Source organism: Gracilinanus agilis, chromosome 1 (assembly GCF_016433145.1).
Source record: "Gracilinanus agilis isolate LMUSP501 chromosome 1, AgileGrace, whole genome shotgun sequence".
Lineage (NCBI taxonomy): Eukaryota > Metazoa > Chordata > Mammalia > Didelphimorphia > Didelphidae > Gracilinanus > Gracilinanus agilis.
Window position 1 is genome coordinate 764,298,727 of NC_058130.1, and position 15,059 is coordinate 764,313,785.

The 15,059-nt window shown below is 41.6% G+C and overlaps 1 protein-coding gene across 1 annotated transcript in view; it reads right to left on the bottom strand.

The window, feature by feature from the left end:
• The window catches only part of KSR2 (kinase suppressor of ras 2), a 195,708-nt gene that overhangs the window by 118,081 nt on the left and 62,568 nt on the right, over positions 1 to 15,059 (bottom strand). Inside the window, exons 2-3 of the mRNA XM_044685446.1 lie at positions 11,210 to 11,386; positions 1,573 to 1,741 (exon numbers count right to left, since the gene is read on the bottom strand). Coding sequence (XP_044541381.1) covers positions 1,573 to 1,741; positions 11,210 to 11,386 — 346 coding nt within the window. The remainder of the gene's footprint in view (positions 1 to 1,572; positions 1,742 to 11,209; positions 11,387 to 15,059) is intronic.

Genomic DNA, 15,059 nt, shown 5'->3' on the forward strand with positions numbered 1-15,059 from the left:
TTTCTCCCTTTCTTTCTCTTTTTCTTTCATTCCTTCCTTTCTCTTTTTCATTCTTCCTTCTTTCCTTCCTTCCTCTTTTTCCTTCCTTTCTTCCTCCCTTCTTTCCTTTTTCATTCTTTCTTTACTTCCTTCCTCTTTTTCCTCCCTCCCTCCCTTCCTTCTCTTCTCCTTCCTTCTTTTCCTCATCTAGCTCTCCCTCCCTTTTTGTGCCATAATTATTTATATTTCACTTTAAGACTTACAAGTGTCAGACATACATGATCTCAGCTGATTTACCCCTAAATCCCAAGGAAATAGCCACTCAAATGTAGTCAATGGATCTGTGATCTCACTAAGGTGGCTATCACCTCCAAGGATATGCCTACCCATCCAAGGTAAAGGAGGGTTTCTCATTAGTAATGATTAAGTATGTAGGACTCCTTAAGGGTACAGGTTGGGTCTTGGATGTTTGTCACCTTGCTTGCATACAGTATACACTCAATGCTATGCAGCTTCTATTTTCTAAAAAAGGCCATTTTTAAAAACAAAACCTTTCTTAATCTCTAAAGTAACTGGAACTATGTGACTCCTGCGGTAACTCTCTACTGATTTATCTGCATTCATATCATCTATGCCCTCCTATAAATTTACTGAAGGATCTACCCATAGTACTAGTGGTTTTCCTGGATTCTTCTGGCCATTTGAAAAGAAATCAATGGAGCACAAAGACCCCAGATCTAGAACTGGAACGTATCTCAGACATCATCTAGCCCAATCATTCCACTTTACAGATAAAGCCTGAGGCTCAGGAAGGTCAAATAATGAAGAATCATTGGTCCTTGGGAGAAACCTTAGAGATCCTCTAGTTTGACTTTCATTTTGCAGATGAAGAAAATGAGGTCAAGAGAGTTTAAAGGACTCAAATTTAAAGAGAGTTTAAAGGCATCTCAGAGGTCATCTACTCCAATTCTTTCATTTTATAGGGAAGGAAAAGAATGCTTGGAAATGTAAATGTACTTGACCAACGTGGCACAGATATTACATCTAAAAGGTTGAATCTGGACCCAGGTCCTCTGACTTTAGGGCCAGAGCCACCCTGCTTTCCATGGAGTCTGGTGAGAAAGGTACTACCAGTGTTATGATCCTCGTTTGAGAGCTGATGACACTCACCAAAATTTGTCATGCAATTGTAAATTTTGTACTGGAAGGAACTTTTAAGGGTCTTCTACTTTAACTCTCTCACTTAAAAGATGGAGAAACTGAAGAGATTTGGCCATGATCATCGCATAGCTAGTAAGTGGCAGAGGTAGATTTGAACTCAGGTTTCTCCTGACACTGAACATTCTTTACACAATACCCTCCTATCTCAGTAAGTCAGCTTATTGAGTCAATCAGTCCTAGACTGGCTCGGGCTGCCCTATGCAACCCCCAGCTGATCCCTGGGAAAGGACATTTGGCATGGAAGCATCCCTATTAGATCGTGGTCCTTGGTCTCTTGGCCCCTGGACTCTCCCATTTCCCCTCCAGCCAACCTCATGATTTCCCAGCTCAGCTTTCACCCACGTGTGGCAAGTCTGCCCAGCAAAGGATTACCTGGCAGGTTGAAATTCTTCTGTTGTCTGGTGCACTGTGGGGAGGGGTGTAGCGGGGAAGGAGGGGTGGCACTGGGCGGGAGCGGTGGGGCTGGTGAGGATGGCGTGGAGGATGTTGTGGAGGAGGGGTTGCTGCTGGAGTCAGGCTGGTAAGGTACTGGAATGTGGTCCTGCAAAAAGAAAAAAAGGGGGGAAGGGTAGAAGGGGTAGACAAAAAGGCAAAAACAAGCCAGCGAGAGCTCAGTGGCAGCATTGGCACCCTTCCCTATTATCTTCAGCATCAGCAGCCCTGAACTCTCTTGCTTAACTTACTCAATATTTCCTAGGAAGAGACTTTAGAGCCCAACTGCCCCTTGCTTTATAGATATAGAAACAGATTAAATTATTTACCTAGCATCACACCAATAATGTTTAAGGCAGGATAACAACATAGCTAGGTGGAACAGAGGATAGAATGCTGGGTCTCTGAGTCATAAAGATCCGAGTTCAAAATCCATCTTCTGACACTTACTAGCTCTATGACCCTGGGCAAGACGCTTAGCCCTGTCTGCCTCAGTTTCTTCATCTGCCAAAGCCCTGTCTACCTCAGTTTCTTCATCTGCCAAAGCCCTGTCTGCCTCAGTTTCATCATCTGTCAAAGCCCTGTCTGCCTCAGTTTCTTCATCTGTCAAATGAACTAGAGAAGGAAATGGCAAAACACTCCCGTATCTTTGCCAAGAAAACATTAACTGGGTTAAAAAGAGTTGGATACAACAGGAATGACTGACTAACAAAAACTAAAGACAATTAATAAGAATAATAATTAGCATTTATATAACACCAAGTTTGGAAAAGCATTTTCCAAATAGTAGCATTGTTGTTGTTTGTTGTTCAGTCATTTCAGTCATGCCCAACTCTTTGTGACTCCATTTGAGGTTGGCAGAGGTAATAGAGTGGTTGGCCATTTCCTTCTCTAGTTCATTTGACAGATGAAGAAACATATTTAACTGATAAGGAAATTGAGGCAAACAGGTTTAAGTGATTTGCCCAGGGTCACACAGCTAGTTTGCCACTTTCTTCTCCAGCTCATTTTACCAATGAGGAAACTGAGGCAAAAAAGAATTAAGTGATTTGCCCAGAATCACACACAGCTAGTAAGTGTCTGAAGCCAGATTTGAACTTGAAGAGATGAGTCTTCCTAACTTCAGGTCTGTTGTTCTAGCTACTGCACTACTTAGCTGCCCTTACAGATATTATGGCAGGCTAATACAGAAATATTATATTTTGCATGACTTCATATGTGTCACAAAGATGTATGTTTATGTATAATGAGTGTGTGTATGTAAAGAGTAATATATTTCTTGTCCCAAGGGAGAAAATTTGGAACTGAAAATGAAATAAAAATTTAAAAAACAGAAAGAAATATGATGTCATTTTATCCTCACAACAACCCTAGGATTAGGTGCTATCATTCCAATACCCATTTTACAGATGAGGCTGTGCTTTTATTTTAATTATTATTTATCCAAGAGCAGCAGGAATGAAACTTCTAAGATTGACTACCCTTACTAGTGAGGGAACTGAGTCTGAGAGGAGAGAGTCACAGTCAAATTTTAGCTCTGGGCTTCCTGACCCCAAAGCCAATGTCCTAACTACTATACCACCCTGTTTTTATTCCCCCCTCCCAATAGCTTCATCCACACTTCTTCCAATTTCTTCCTGGATCTCTCCCAGAGAAAGAAAGGAAAAGCAACTTCCTCCAAGTCCCTGCCCAGCTTTCTGATCCTAGAGAAAAGGTCTCCATCTAGCAAATGGCAGTCACTGGGAGGCAATTTGGTGAAGTGGAAAGATCATTCATTGGCTTAGGAGGCAATCTCTAACAATGGGTGACTGGACAATTTACTTAACCCTTCAGGGACTTGGTGTCCTCAACCATAAAAAGTAGAGGCTAAACTCTCTGTGGGCAGGGACAGTTTGCTTTTGTCTTTGTAACCCCGCTCCCTACCAGAGAGCCTTGCACACAGAAAGCACTTAATAATTGCCTGCTCATCTGAAACTAGCGTCTCTACTATTCTAACATTCTATTGTATGAAAGTGGATTATCCACCAGTGGTTGCCAAAGTTGAGCTGAATTTGGGTCTCTGTGCAGGATGGGGAGAGCCAATCAAATTGAAATAAATCTACTATTTCAGGAAAGGTCATGTTCTGTTTCGGGCGAGGGTCTCCCTGGAGGTGTTTCTGATCTGATTCTAGTAGAAGAACATCAGGTAGCTTGGTTACTCAGCCAGTCCAAATTTTCCAGATGGATATTTCCATGGTAACGCACATGTGAGTCGAAGGTATCATATGTCAATGACAGGTGGAGATGGAGATTGATGTGGTTCATTTGTGATATAAATAGAGGTCTGCGGGGCCAGGGAAATTCATTTTTATAATTTAGTGACTGACTCAAGGACTTTTCACACTAAAGGCTATTCAGATGAGCATGGAATCTAGAGGATGTCAGAGCCAGAAGGCTCCTTGGGGGCCACCTGCTTCGACTTGTACCTTCTTCAACTTGGCACAGACAGATCAGTGGAAGGAACCTGGACATGTTTAGCCCAGGGAAGACAAGGCTTAGAGGGCTATGAGAGTTGTCTACCAGTATTGGAAAGGCTGTCATTGAGAAGAGTGATTAGATTTGTTCTACTTGGCCCCAGAGGGCAGAACAAAGAGTGGTGGATGTGGGTGGATATGGTGAAGAGTCAGATTTTAGCTCCGTGCAAGGAAGAACCTCTCAACAATGACAACGAGAGCAAAAGTAGAATGAGTTTCCTCAGAATAAATGTCATCATAATCACAGTAATAATAGCTAACATTTATACAGTGCTTTAAGGTTTACTAAGAGCTTTACAAATATTGATCTCTTTTATCCTCATAACAACTCTGGGAGTTTGGTGCTTTTATGATCCCTATTTTACATTTTACAGATGAAGAAACCAAGGCATACACAAGTTAAGTGACTTGCCCAGGGTCACACAGCTAGCAAGTGTCTGAGGACAAATTTGAACTCACAACTTCACGTTTCCAAATCTAACCTTCTATTCACTATGCTACCAGCTGCCTCACATAATCATTTGAGGACTTTAAGTGGAGACTGAATGACCACTTGTCAGATTGGTTATAGAGAGAATTACTTTTTAGGCAAAGAGGATTCTAGACCTCCAGTGTCCTTCCAAATCTGAGAATCTATGATCTTCAAGGAAAAAAAGATCAATCAATCTGTGCTTATAGAGAGGTGATAAGAGTTCAAATCCTATCTCAGATATTTACTAGCTGTGTGGTCTTAGACCGGTCACTTAATTCTCTGAGCCTCACTTTGCTCATCTCTAAAATGAGGTGCTTTGGGGGCAGCTGGGTAGCTCAGTGGATTGAGAGCCAGGCCTAGAGATGGGAGGTCCTAGGTTCAAAGCTGGCCTCCAACACTTTCCAGCTGTGTGACCCTGGGCAAGTCACTTGACCCCCATTGCCTACCTTTACCACTCTTCTGCCTTGGAGCCAATACACAATATTCCAAGACAGAAAGTAAGGGTTAAAATAAAAAAAATAAAATGAGGGACTTTGACTTGAAGGCTTCTAAAGTCCATTCTGGGGCAGTCAAGAGGCACAAAGAATAGAGCACCAAGGTTGGAGTCAGAAAGACATCTCCCTGAGTTCAAATCTGGCCTCATATACTTGCTAGCTAAATGACCCTGGACAAGTCACTTCACCTGTTTGCCTTTGTTTCCTCATCTGTAAAATGAGCTGGAGAAGAAAATGTAAAACCACTCCAGTATCTCTGCCAAGAAAACCACAAACGGAGTCACAGATATGACAGAAATGACTAAACGACAAGAACAACGGATGTAACTTGAACCACTCTTCTTCCAAAGAGTTCCATTGCTAAGAAATACACTGTGCACAGGGGGAGAGGTGGGGTCCAGTAGTGAAGTTGGGCTCAACTAAATTTTTTCAATAGTGAAGACAGAATTCCACCACGTACTCCTGCCTAGCTTCTCTTGTGATCAGTGGGTAAGACCATAGATTTAGTGATGGAAGGAAGTAGAGATAAATGAGTCCAAGCCTCTCGTTTTATAGGAGAGGAAAATGGGTCACAGAGAGGGTTAAGTCACTTCCCCAAGGTTACACGAGGCAAAATTTGAGTTCCTGACTCTAGGTCCATCCCTCTCCACTGTGCCACCTAAGTACCCCGTATCAGGGGCATGATCTGGGACCACGGAATGGGGAGAATCAAAGTAGCTCAGATGGGGATTGGGAAACCCATAAATAGTAGAAAGAGCCATGAACTTGGACTAAGAAGCTTGGAAGTTAAGTCTTCATCATTTGCTACCTATATATGATCATGGACAAATCACATTGGTTCAGCTCACCTATACATCTCTCTATGTGAATGTGCTGTCTCCCTGCAAAGAATGTAAACTCCCCGAGGGCAGGAACAGTTTCATTTTAATCTCTGCATGCTCAGTGCCTGACAGATGGGGGAGGGCTCAGTAAATATTTGGTGTTTAATTGAATTCAACAAGCATTTATTAAATGGCCACTATATGCTCTAGTAGATATAGGGAATACAAAGGCAAAGTGAGACATTATGTGGCCTCAGTTTCCCCATCTTTAAAGTATCTATACCTGACCTACCAACCCTCTGGGGTTATTGTTAAGATTGAATGATAGTTTTAGGGTATAACTGGACCTCAGGAGGCATTTATTCCAACTCCCCCATTTTGCATATGAGAAAAACTGAGGCTCAAAGAAGGGAAGGGATTTTTTCAAGGTCACATGAGAGGCAAGGGTCCAATCCAAGTCCTCTGATTATGAATCTGTTGCTCTTTCCACAACACCATAAAGCCTTGATGAAATAGAAGTCATATCATTACACACCCAAGGAACAGAAAGACTTGCCTAGTCTATGAAATTGAACACACAAAAAAATTAGTCAGTGGAAGTAGAAATGTTTAGTGTGGAAAAGAAAATAAATAATATGGGTCAAAGGAAGTACCTAATAGCTATCTCCAATAAAACTAGTTAGTGGCAGAGCTGTGACTTAAAAAACACACCCTTAACTTCTTTCTTAGAAACAATTTTAAGTATTGACTCCAAGACAGAAGAGCAATAAGGGCTAGGCATTTGGGGTTAAATGACTTGCCCAGGGTCACTCAGTTAGGAATTATTTGAATCCAGATTTGAACCCAGATCCTCTTGACTATCCAGTGTGCTACCTCACTGCCCCACAGAGCTGTGACTTAAAAACCAGCTCTTTTGACACCTGGGATGGTGCTTCCCTGACACACAACCCATGCCAAGTTGGAAGTGAAAACTCAGTTTCAAGGTTACAGTTATATAGTGATCTGACTTCAATGCCTGAAATGGAATGTGGAATCATCAAGGTAACCATCTGGAAAACCAAGGCAAGGCAAGTGAACAGCATTGATTCAACATTTACAATGGGCTGAGCACCTGCTTAAACAACAAGGGATACAAAAAAAAAAAAAGGACCGAACTGTCCCTGCCCTCAGGAAGCTCATGCTCTAACAGGGGAGGCAACATATAACTGACGAGGTACAAACAAGGTATAGGCAGGATAAATGAAAGGCCATCTCAAAGGGAAGTCACTAGATGGTGTATCCAGGTGGTCAGTATTTCTACCTACAACCTAGCCCTTCACGGCAGGGCAGATGGTGTCCTTGGTGCCGGGATATACCAGCTTATATAGTAAGTATCTGGCATAGAGTCAAAGATGGGAAAGATAAGCCAGCTGGGGGCTAGTCTTTGAGGGAGTAAAGAAACATGCCCTCCCTCCCTCCCTGCCACAGATGGATTGGGGAGGGGAGTAGCCAAAAGAGCGATTTCCAAAGGTATTCTAACCCAATTGACTCTGGAGTCCAAGATGCCACGTCATCGTCTGACAGAGAGTTTGGGCAGAGCCACTGGGAGAGGAAGGACAGCATCATCGGGGTGGGGGTGAGGGAGCAGAGAAGAAGAGCAACCCTTTGGACTGATCCCATCCACCTTCATTCACATCAAGGCTGCAATTTAAATAGAGGGTAATTTATTTCTCTTATCAAATTCTCTTCTTTGCAGACAAGCAGAACGATGTCATGGTTATTGCATCCTCTGCCCCTGTTAATGTCCACTTGACAACGAAATACTGATCACTTCTGTCTGCAAAGTCAGAGAGAGAGAGAACAGCCTCTTGGCTTTGGGTCTCTCAAGGTCAACTGGCTTTCAGTGGATCAAATGCTGGACTCAGAGAGGGGAAGACCCGGGTTCAAATCCTCACCCCGACACTCTAGCTGTGTGATTGTGGGAAATCCACTTTGTGTCTTTAAACCTGTTTCCCCATTGATAAAATGAGGATAATAATACTTCATGGGAGTACTGAGGTTCAAAGGAGGTAATGGGTTTTAAAGAATTTTGGAAACATTAAAACCAAGTATAATAGTCATTTGTTGTAATTATGATTATGATTGTTATTCATCTCATTTCTCTCATCTATTTGGATGGAATTCAAATAGAAATGGCCTTGGGACAAGTTGGTAACTGCGGAAATGTACACTCATCCTCTGTGTCCTCCTCCTCCCTAGCCGCAAGAAAGGAGCAATGATAAAATCTACTTATTAATTCTTAGGGTTTACAGAAGCAGAAACCTGACCCCAGCAACCAGGAGAGCCAGAGGGGCTGGAGGTCAAAGACAGCCAAGGATTGAGTTAGAAACTTAAACTCAGTTTTGTGAGAAAGCACAGAAAAAAAAAAAAAAGATGACCACCCTCCATATTCCCTAACCAAACTAAGAACCCTGCTGCTTAAGATAATTCAGAATCTGAATGGGGAGATTGAGGCATCTTCAAAGAACTGATGTTCATTAGGAAAATTTACTTTTTTTGAGGGTGGGGCAGCCAGGTGGTTTAGTGGATTGAAAACCAGGCCTAGAGATAGGAGGTTCTGGGTTCAAATGTGACTGCAGACATTTCCTAAATGTATGACCCTGGACAAGTCACTTAACCCCACTTGTCTAGCTGTACCACTCTTCTGCCTTGGGTCTATTTTAATTATGGAATCAATCTAAATCTGATTGATTTCTGGTGACCACACCTTAAATATACATATGAATATCTAATTTCCCTTCTTACTCTTGGAACCAATATACAGTATTAATTCTAATTTAGAAGGTAAGAGTTTTTTAAAAAGATAAAATATATGTTGGCAAACATGGCCTTTCTTTCAGCAGCAAAAGAACTGAATAATAGTAACTTCTACTTTGATATGTTTCGAGGTTTGCAAAATACTTTCTTCACATAACCTTTTGAGATAGGCAGTTCCAGTATTGTTATTTCCATTTTAAAGGTGAGAACACTGAGGTACTAAGAGTTAATTTCCCTGAGTCCCACACATCAGAGGTAGGCTAGTCCATCCTAATCAACTAAGCTACTACTGTCAGTATGCCTTTCATATGAATATATATATATGTATATATGTATATATATATGGAACCATCTAGGGATTCTTGGAGAGCCCCATCAGGTAGTTCCACACCAACAAGAACAGTATGTTACAGGACAGTCAAGGTGTGGAGCTAGAGGAGATCCAATCACACTAGGAGCTGCTCTCCCTCCAGAGGAAAAGGTAAGAAGGTAATGTATAGAGCACAAAAGGAAGAGCAAGGAATGGAGGCTCCTAAGCTCTTCCCCTTGAAAGTCAGTGGCGAAGAACCAGCCACTGCCAAAAAAGATCTATCACCATCACCTTCTTCATCATCATCATCATCATCATTACCACCACCATCATCTTCATCATCACCATTGCCAGCTTTCTCATTGCTGTCATTATCAGTCCCCACCACTATCACCATCATCTTCATATCTTCTCATCACCATCATCACTGCCATCATCATCTCCATCTTCAATTCCACAACCATCATCACAAGACCATAGATATTGAGCTGGGAAGAATCTCAGAGATCACAAAGCCCAAACCTCTCATTGTACAGATGAGAAGACAGAGGCCAAGAGAGATCACAGAGTTACACAGACAGTATGTGTGAGGCAGGATTCAAATTCAGATCTCTCTAAGTTCAAGGATTGACAGATTATGAGACTCTATACTTTGTGCCATGTGTCTAAATGTCTTCACAAAAACCTAAAGAGAAAAAAGTATCCAGAAGAATCCTGTCTAGAGACCCTCACTTCCAGTTCTAATGATATATTTCCCTTGAGCAACAACTTTAAGACAACCTTAAAGACCATCATCCTACACCTCTCCAATATTATACAGATAACTACTATGTTGTAGTATATTGTAGATATTGTTTATTGTATGGATACAATACGACAGTGATTCTACTCTGCATTTATTCTTGAAAAACAAGGATCAATTAATCTGCTTTCAAACAAATAGCAGTCATTCTCATCCCCTAAGTGTTTTCAGCAAATGTCTGGTCCTAGCTCCTCCCAGTCTTGCAGGAGGTATCATTGTATTTACAAATGAAAGTTTCTCTTTGGCACTGAACTTGGATTCAGAAAAAAATGATGAAAATCTTGCTGCAGACATATATTAGTTGTGTAATTTTCCTTCTCTCTCTCTCTCTCTCTCTCTCTCTCTCTCTCTCTCTCTCCCTCCCTCCCTCCCTCCCTCCCTCTCTCTCTGTCTCTGTCTCCCTGTCTCTCTCCCTCTCCCTCTCCCTCTCCCTCTCTTGCTCTATCCTCCACCTTTGTGCCAAACTCTAGCCTAAGGAATTTACAATTATCTCCTTTGATCCTCATGAGAACCATAGGAAATAAGGAGCAATTGTTATTATCTCCATTTTTTTTATAGATGAAGAAACTGAAACAAACAGAGGTTAGTGACTTGCCCAGGATCACACAGTTAGTAAATGTCTGAGGTTGGATTTGAACTCAAGTCTTCCTGACTCTAGGCCAAGTGCACTACCAAGCCACAGTGTGTGTAGGTGATTAGATCAAAGGTTATTAATATATATACACATATATACACACAACATTATGCATCAATGGAGATTTTGAACCTTAGACTTTATCCCCCACAAGTCCCTTAATATTTCCCCAAATTAACTTTACTCTCTCCTGCGCCTCCACATATGCGTGGTCATGTTATTATTTTATAAGTTCTGTAGCTCCTCCCTCTTCCTCTCTTCTCCATGAGTGTGGTCTGGGAGTCTTGCCTTTACTCTAGCCTTTTGTTTTAATAAATCTTATTAAATATAATAATTAGAGTAGTGAATATTAATTTTAAAATCCACAATGTATACCTACACAATACGTACAGAAACACTATACAGACATACATGTTTTAAGAACAAATGAATGAATCCTACATTAAGAACCCCTGGACTGGTTGATCTCTGGGGTCCTGACCAGCTCTAAATTCAGCAATCTTTTGATCTGTCTATCCCATCCCTCTATGAAAATAAAACAAAATAATTTGAATGGAGAGGAGCAGAAGCTTTGGGTATGAATGTCAAAGTCTAGAAGCAAATGTGTCGCCCTCCCTTTCCCCTTCCCCCAGCTCTGTTGCCTGGGTTCTATCACAACCCCCATGTAGCAGGGGATGAGGCTAATCTCAGCATCCCTATGGATGGTTGGGTACCACCCCTTGGAAGTAGCCTCACCTTGTTGATCTTGTTGGTTTTGGGGAGCGTCTGACTGATGTGCAGGTCAGAATACCGGGGAGGCTTCCTCAGGGGGTTGTTGATGTCACAGGGCACAGACTCTGTCCGGACTAACCTTGCTGGATCCGTAGGGGTAAAAAACAATGATTTGAGAGTTTTAGTACGGCTTCTCAGAGCCTTGCAAACCAAATAAACAAAGAAACCAAAAGACAAGTCAGTTTTCAGAAGTTCTGTCTTTTCTCCAGATGCTAGCGCACCCTTGTCCCTGCCTTCTACCAAAGTACATCACTGAGGACACCATCTCCAGGAAGCCTTTCCTGATCACACCCAGTTTTTTCTCCTCTTGTCCTGAAACTTCTTTGTACTTATATTGGGTATGTTTTTACCCTACTTATCTATTATTTTCCCATATTTATCTATGTTCTTTATCTAAATAGACTAGAATGATTTAATCTAAATGGACTGGAATGATTTAATTTTCATCTGTATCCCCAGTGACTAGCATTTGTTTGACCAATTAATCCATGGGAACAGTGACTTAAAATGGCTTGTTGTCCCACTGGTGTCAGAGGATGTGGGTTCAAATCCCACCTCTAGTGCTTATTCCCTATTTAAACAAGTCACTTAACTTCACTGGGTCTCAGTTTCCTCATCTGAGAAATAAGGGAGTTGGACTAGATGGTCCCTAAGATCCCTTCCACCTGTCCATCTCCTATTCTTATAGGTCATCTTTTGCTGAGGGACTACATGGATGTTACCATTTTTATAGGACTGAGTCCTATAGGACTGAGTCCACACTAGACACTTTTTAAACCTTATCTTCTGTCTTAGAATCAATACTGTGTATTGGTTCTAAGGCAGAAGAGCAGCAAGGGCTAGACAATGGGAGATAAGTGACTTGCCCAGAGTTACACAACTAGGAAATATCTGAGGCCAAATTTGAACCCAGGACCTCCTGTCTCTAGGTCTTGCTCTGAATTCACTGAATCACCTAGCTGTCCCCCCCACAGTAGACACATAATACATGTAAATAGAACTGAGCTTCAACCTCCTTGAAATTACTTTGTAATTATTCTGAACTGCTTTCTCCTATTTCCTACTACTTTGGAACCCTTGGGCTATTTTACCAGCCCAAGAGATGGAGCCAGGAGAAAAAGTGCAAATGAAGCTCCCAACTTCTCTGATGTCTGTCCTTTTCAGGGAGAAGGTGGTTTAAATCAGGAGCTGAAGATTTTAGAATGACCTACATAGATTTTACTTCTCTCTGATTAACATGGACTCCTCTGACCAATCAAGTATCTACTCCTTAAACTTGGGGATAAACAATGAGTGGACATCCACTGGCCCTTTCTAAGCTCATGCTCAATGCTGCCATCATCTCATCATCCCTGCTGCTAAACTCTTAGGATTATGGCCCTTTTTGTTCCTCCAGCAGGTGAACATTCTTTTATGATCCTTTTCCCTCTTAATTAGATTGTCTGGTTAGATGAGGAGCTCCCTGAGAGTGAGGATTGTCTTTTTCTCTCCATTTGTAGCCTCAACACTCAGCACAGTGCCTAGAACAAATGCATTAAGCACTTAATAAAGACCTTTCATTTATTCATTCAAGTCTAGGACCCGACTATCCAATTTGTTGTTGAGTCATTTTCAGTTGTATCCCACTCTTTGTGACTCTACTTGGGCTTCTTTTGACAAATATACTAGAGTGATTTATCAATTCCTTCTCCAGCACATTTGCAGATGAGAAACTGAGGCAAAGAGAATTAAGTGACTTGCAAGGGGACACAGAACTAGCAAGTCAACAAACACTGGTTTAAATACTTTTTCCTTAGGGGTCTTCTTGGCAAAGGTATTGGAATAGTTTGCTGTTTCCTTCTCCAGCAGTTTTTACAGATGAGAAACTGAGGTAAAGAGAATTAAGTGACTTGCAAGGGGACACACAGCTAGCAAGTCAACAAACACTGGTTTAAACACCTGTTCTTAGGGGTCTTCTTGGCAAAGGTATTGGAATAGTTTGCTATTTCCTTCTCCAGCACATTTTATAGGTGAGGAAACTGAGGCATAGAGAATTAAGTGACTTGCAAGGGGACACACAGCTAAGAAGTCAACAAACATTGGTTAACACCTGTTCCTTTGGGGTCTTCTTGGCAAAGGTATTGGAATAGTTTGCTGTTTCCTTCTCCAGCACTTTTTTACAGATGAGAAACTGAGGCAAAGAAAATTAAGTGACTTGCCCAGGGTCACACAGCTAAGAAGACAACAAACACTGATTAGGCACTTGTTGCATGCCAGGCAATGTGCTAGATTCTGTTAGATAGAGTAAGTACTCAGTAATTACTAGGAGAATTTGATTTGGAGGTAAGGTTAATTATCTCAAGACAGCATGATTGAGTACACCACTTTCTCATGTACTTAAATCCAGTTTTGAGACTAGAGTTTTTCTCTTGAACATTATTTGATGCAGGGTAGCACTCTGTGAAGCAAGGGTTTATCCATTACTCGGAAGCCCTCCAAGGGGGTTAGTTTCTCAATTGCTAAAATATAAAATCTCATTATTTGGTGCTTTGCCTATCAGGGGGCCTCACAACATGGAGTCCAAAGACCATGTTCTCAAATTCACAGAGTATTTGGAATTAGAAATTAGAATTAGAAAAAGCATCATTAAATATATTAAGCAATTCAAAGAATATTATGTTCAGAAATAACTCCAGGACAGGCATTTTTCAGGGTGCTGGGATGATTGGTGATTACCAACAACCAATCAGATGAAATTATTTTATTTTAGCGGCATCAGGACATATTGGCTCTGGAATTAGATGATGGGGAATCGAATCCTACCTCTGTCACTTAGTAGCTTGTATGACCTTAGAAAAGTTATTTAGCCTCTCCGGGCCTCAGTTCCCTCATCTGTAAAATGAATGAATTGTTATTGGATGGCCTCTTATGTCTCTTCTAGCTCTAGATCTGGGATCCAATGAACTTTCAATTTCATTTCATTTTCTGTGCTAGTGGACAGGGATAATGGAAAAGATAAACTAAATGAACAGGTTCCACATATCCTTGAAATTACTTTGTAGGGACTTTGGATTTACTTATTGGTGCTGTTCCCCTCATCTTCTGAGTAGAATGTAATCTCTTAGAGGGCTAACTCTGAACCTCTGGGGCACTGCACATAATAGGTATCTAATATTTGCACACTGATTTAAATTACATTTAGCTTCAGAATGTGATAGTTTCTTTTTTCCCTCAGCATGTAGGTTAATGTAAAAATAAAATTGCTTTCCCTGAGAACATAACTATTGGCAGCGAGGAAGGGTCAGGAGTGGAATGGAGGGAAGGAATCATAGTGAGTGGCAGGAGAATGTCGACTTTGGCTTTAACTTTGGCTGTACATACTTCACAAAGTGGATAAGCCACCCAAGTGTGATTACTGCCTCTGTAAGGCAGAATCAAGGGGAGTTTAAGTAAAGCTGACGGGAAATCATTTACCCCAGAGACAACTCTATCCCCTGCCTCTCACACTTAATTAAACCTCTGGTAGAGATCTAGATGGACAGAAAGAAATGTCTTTCCTATAATCAGGCTTCCTTTCAAGATCCACAAACTCATTCTTCTCTCTGCTAGGTAAAAGGGGGCAGGATGCTCTGGAAGGAAGGAAGGAAGGAAGGAAGGAAGGAAAGAAGGAAGGAAGGAAGGAAAGAAGGAAGGAAGGAAGGAAAGAAGGAAGTGAGGGAGGGAGGGAGGGAGGGAGGGGAGGGAGAAAGGAAGGAAGGAATGAAGGAAGGAAGGAAGGAAGGAAGGAAAGGAGGGAGGGAGGGAAGGAGGGAGAAAGAAAGGAAGGAAGGAAGTG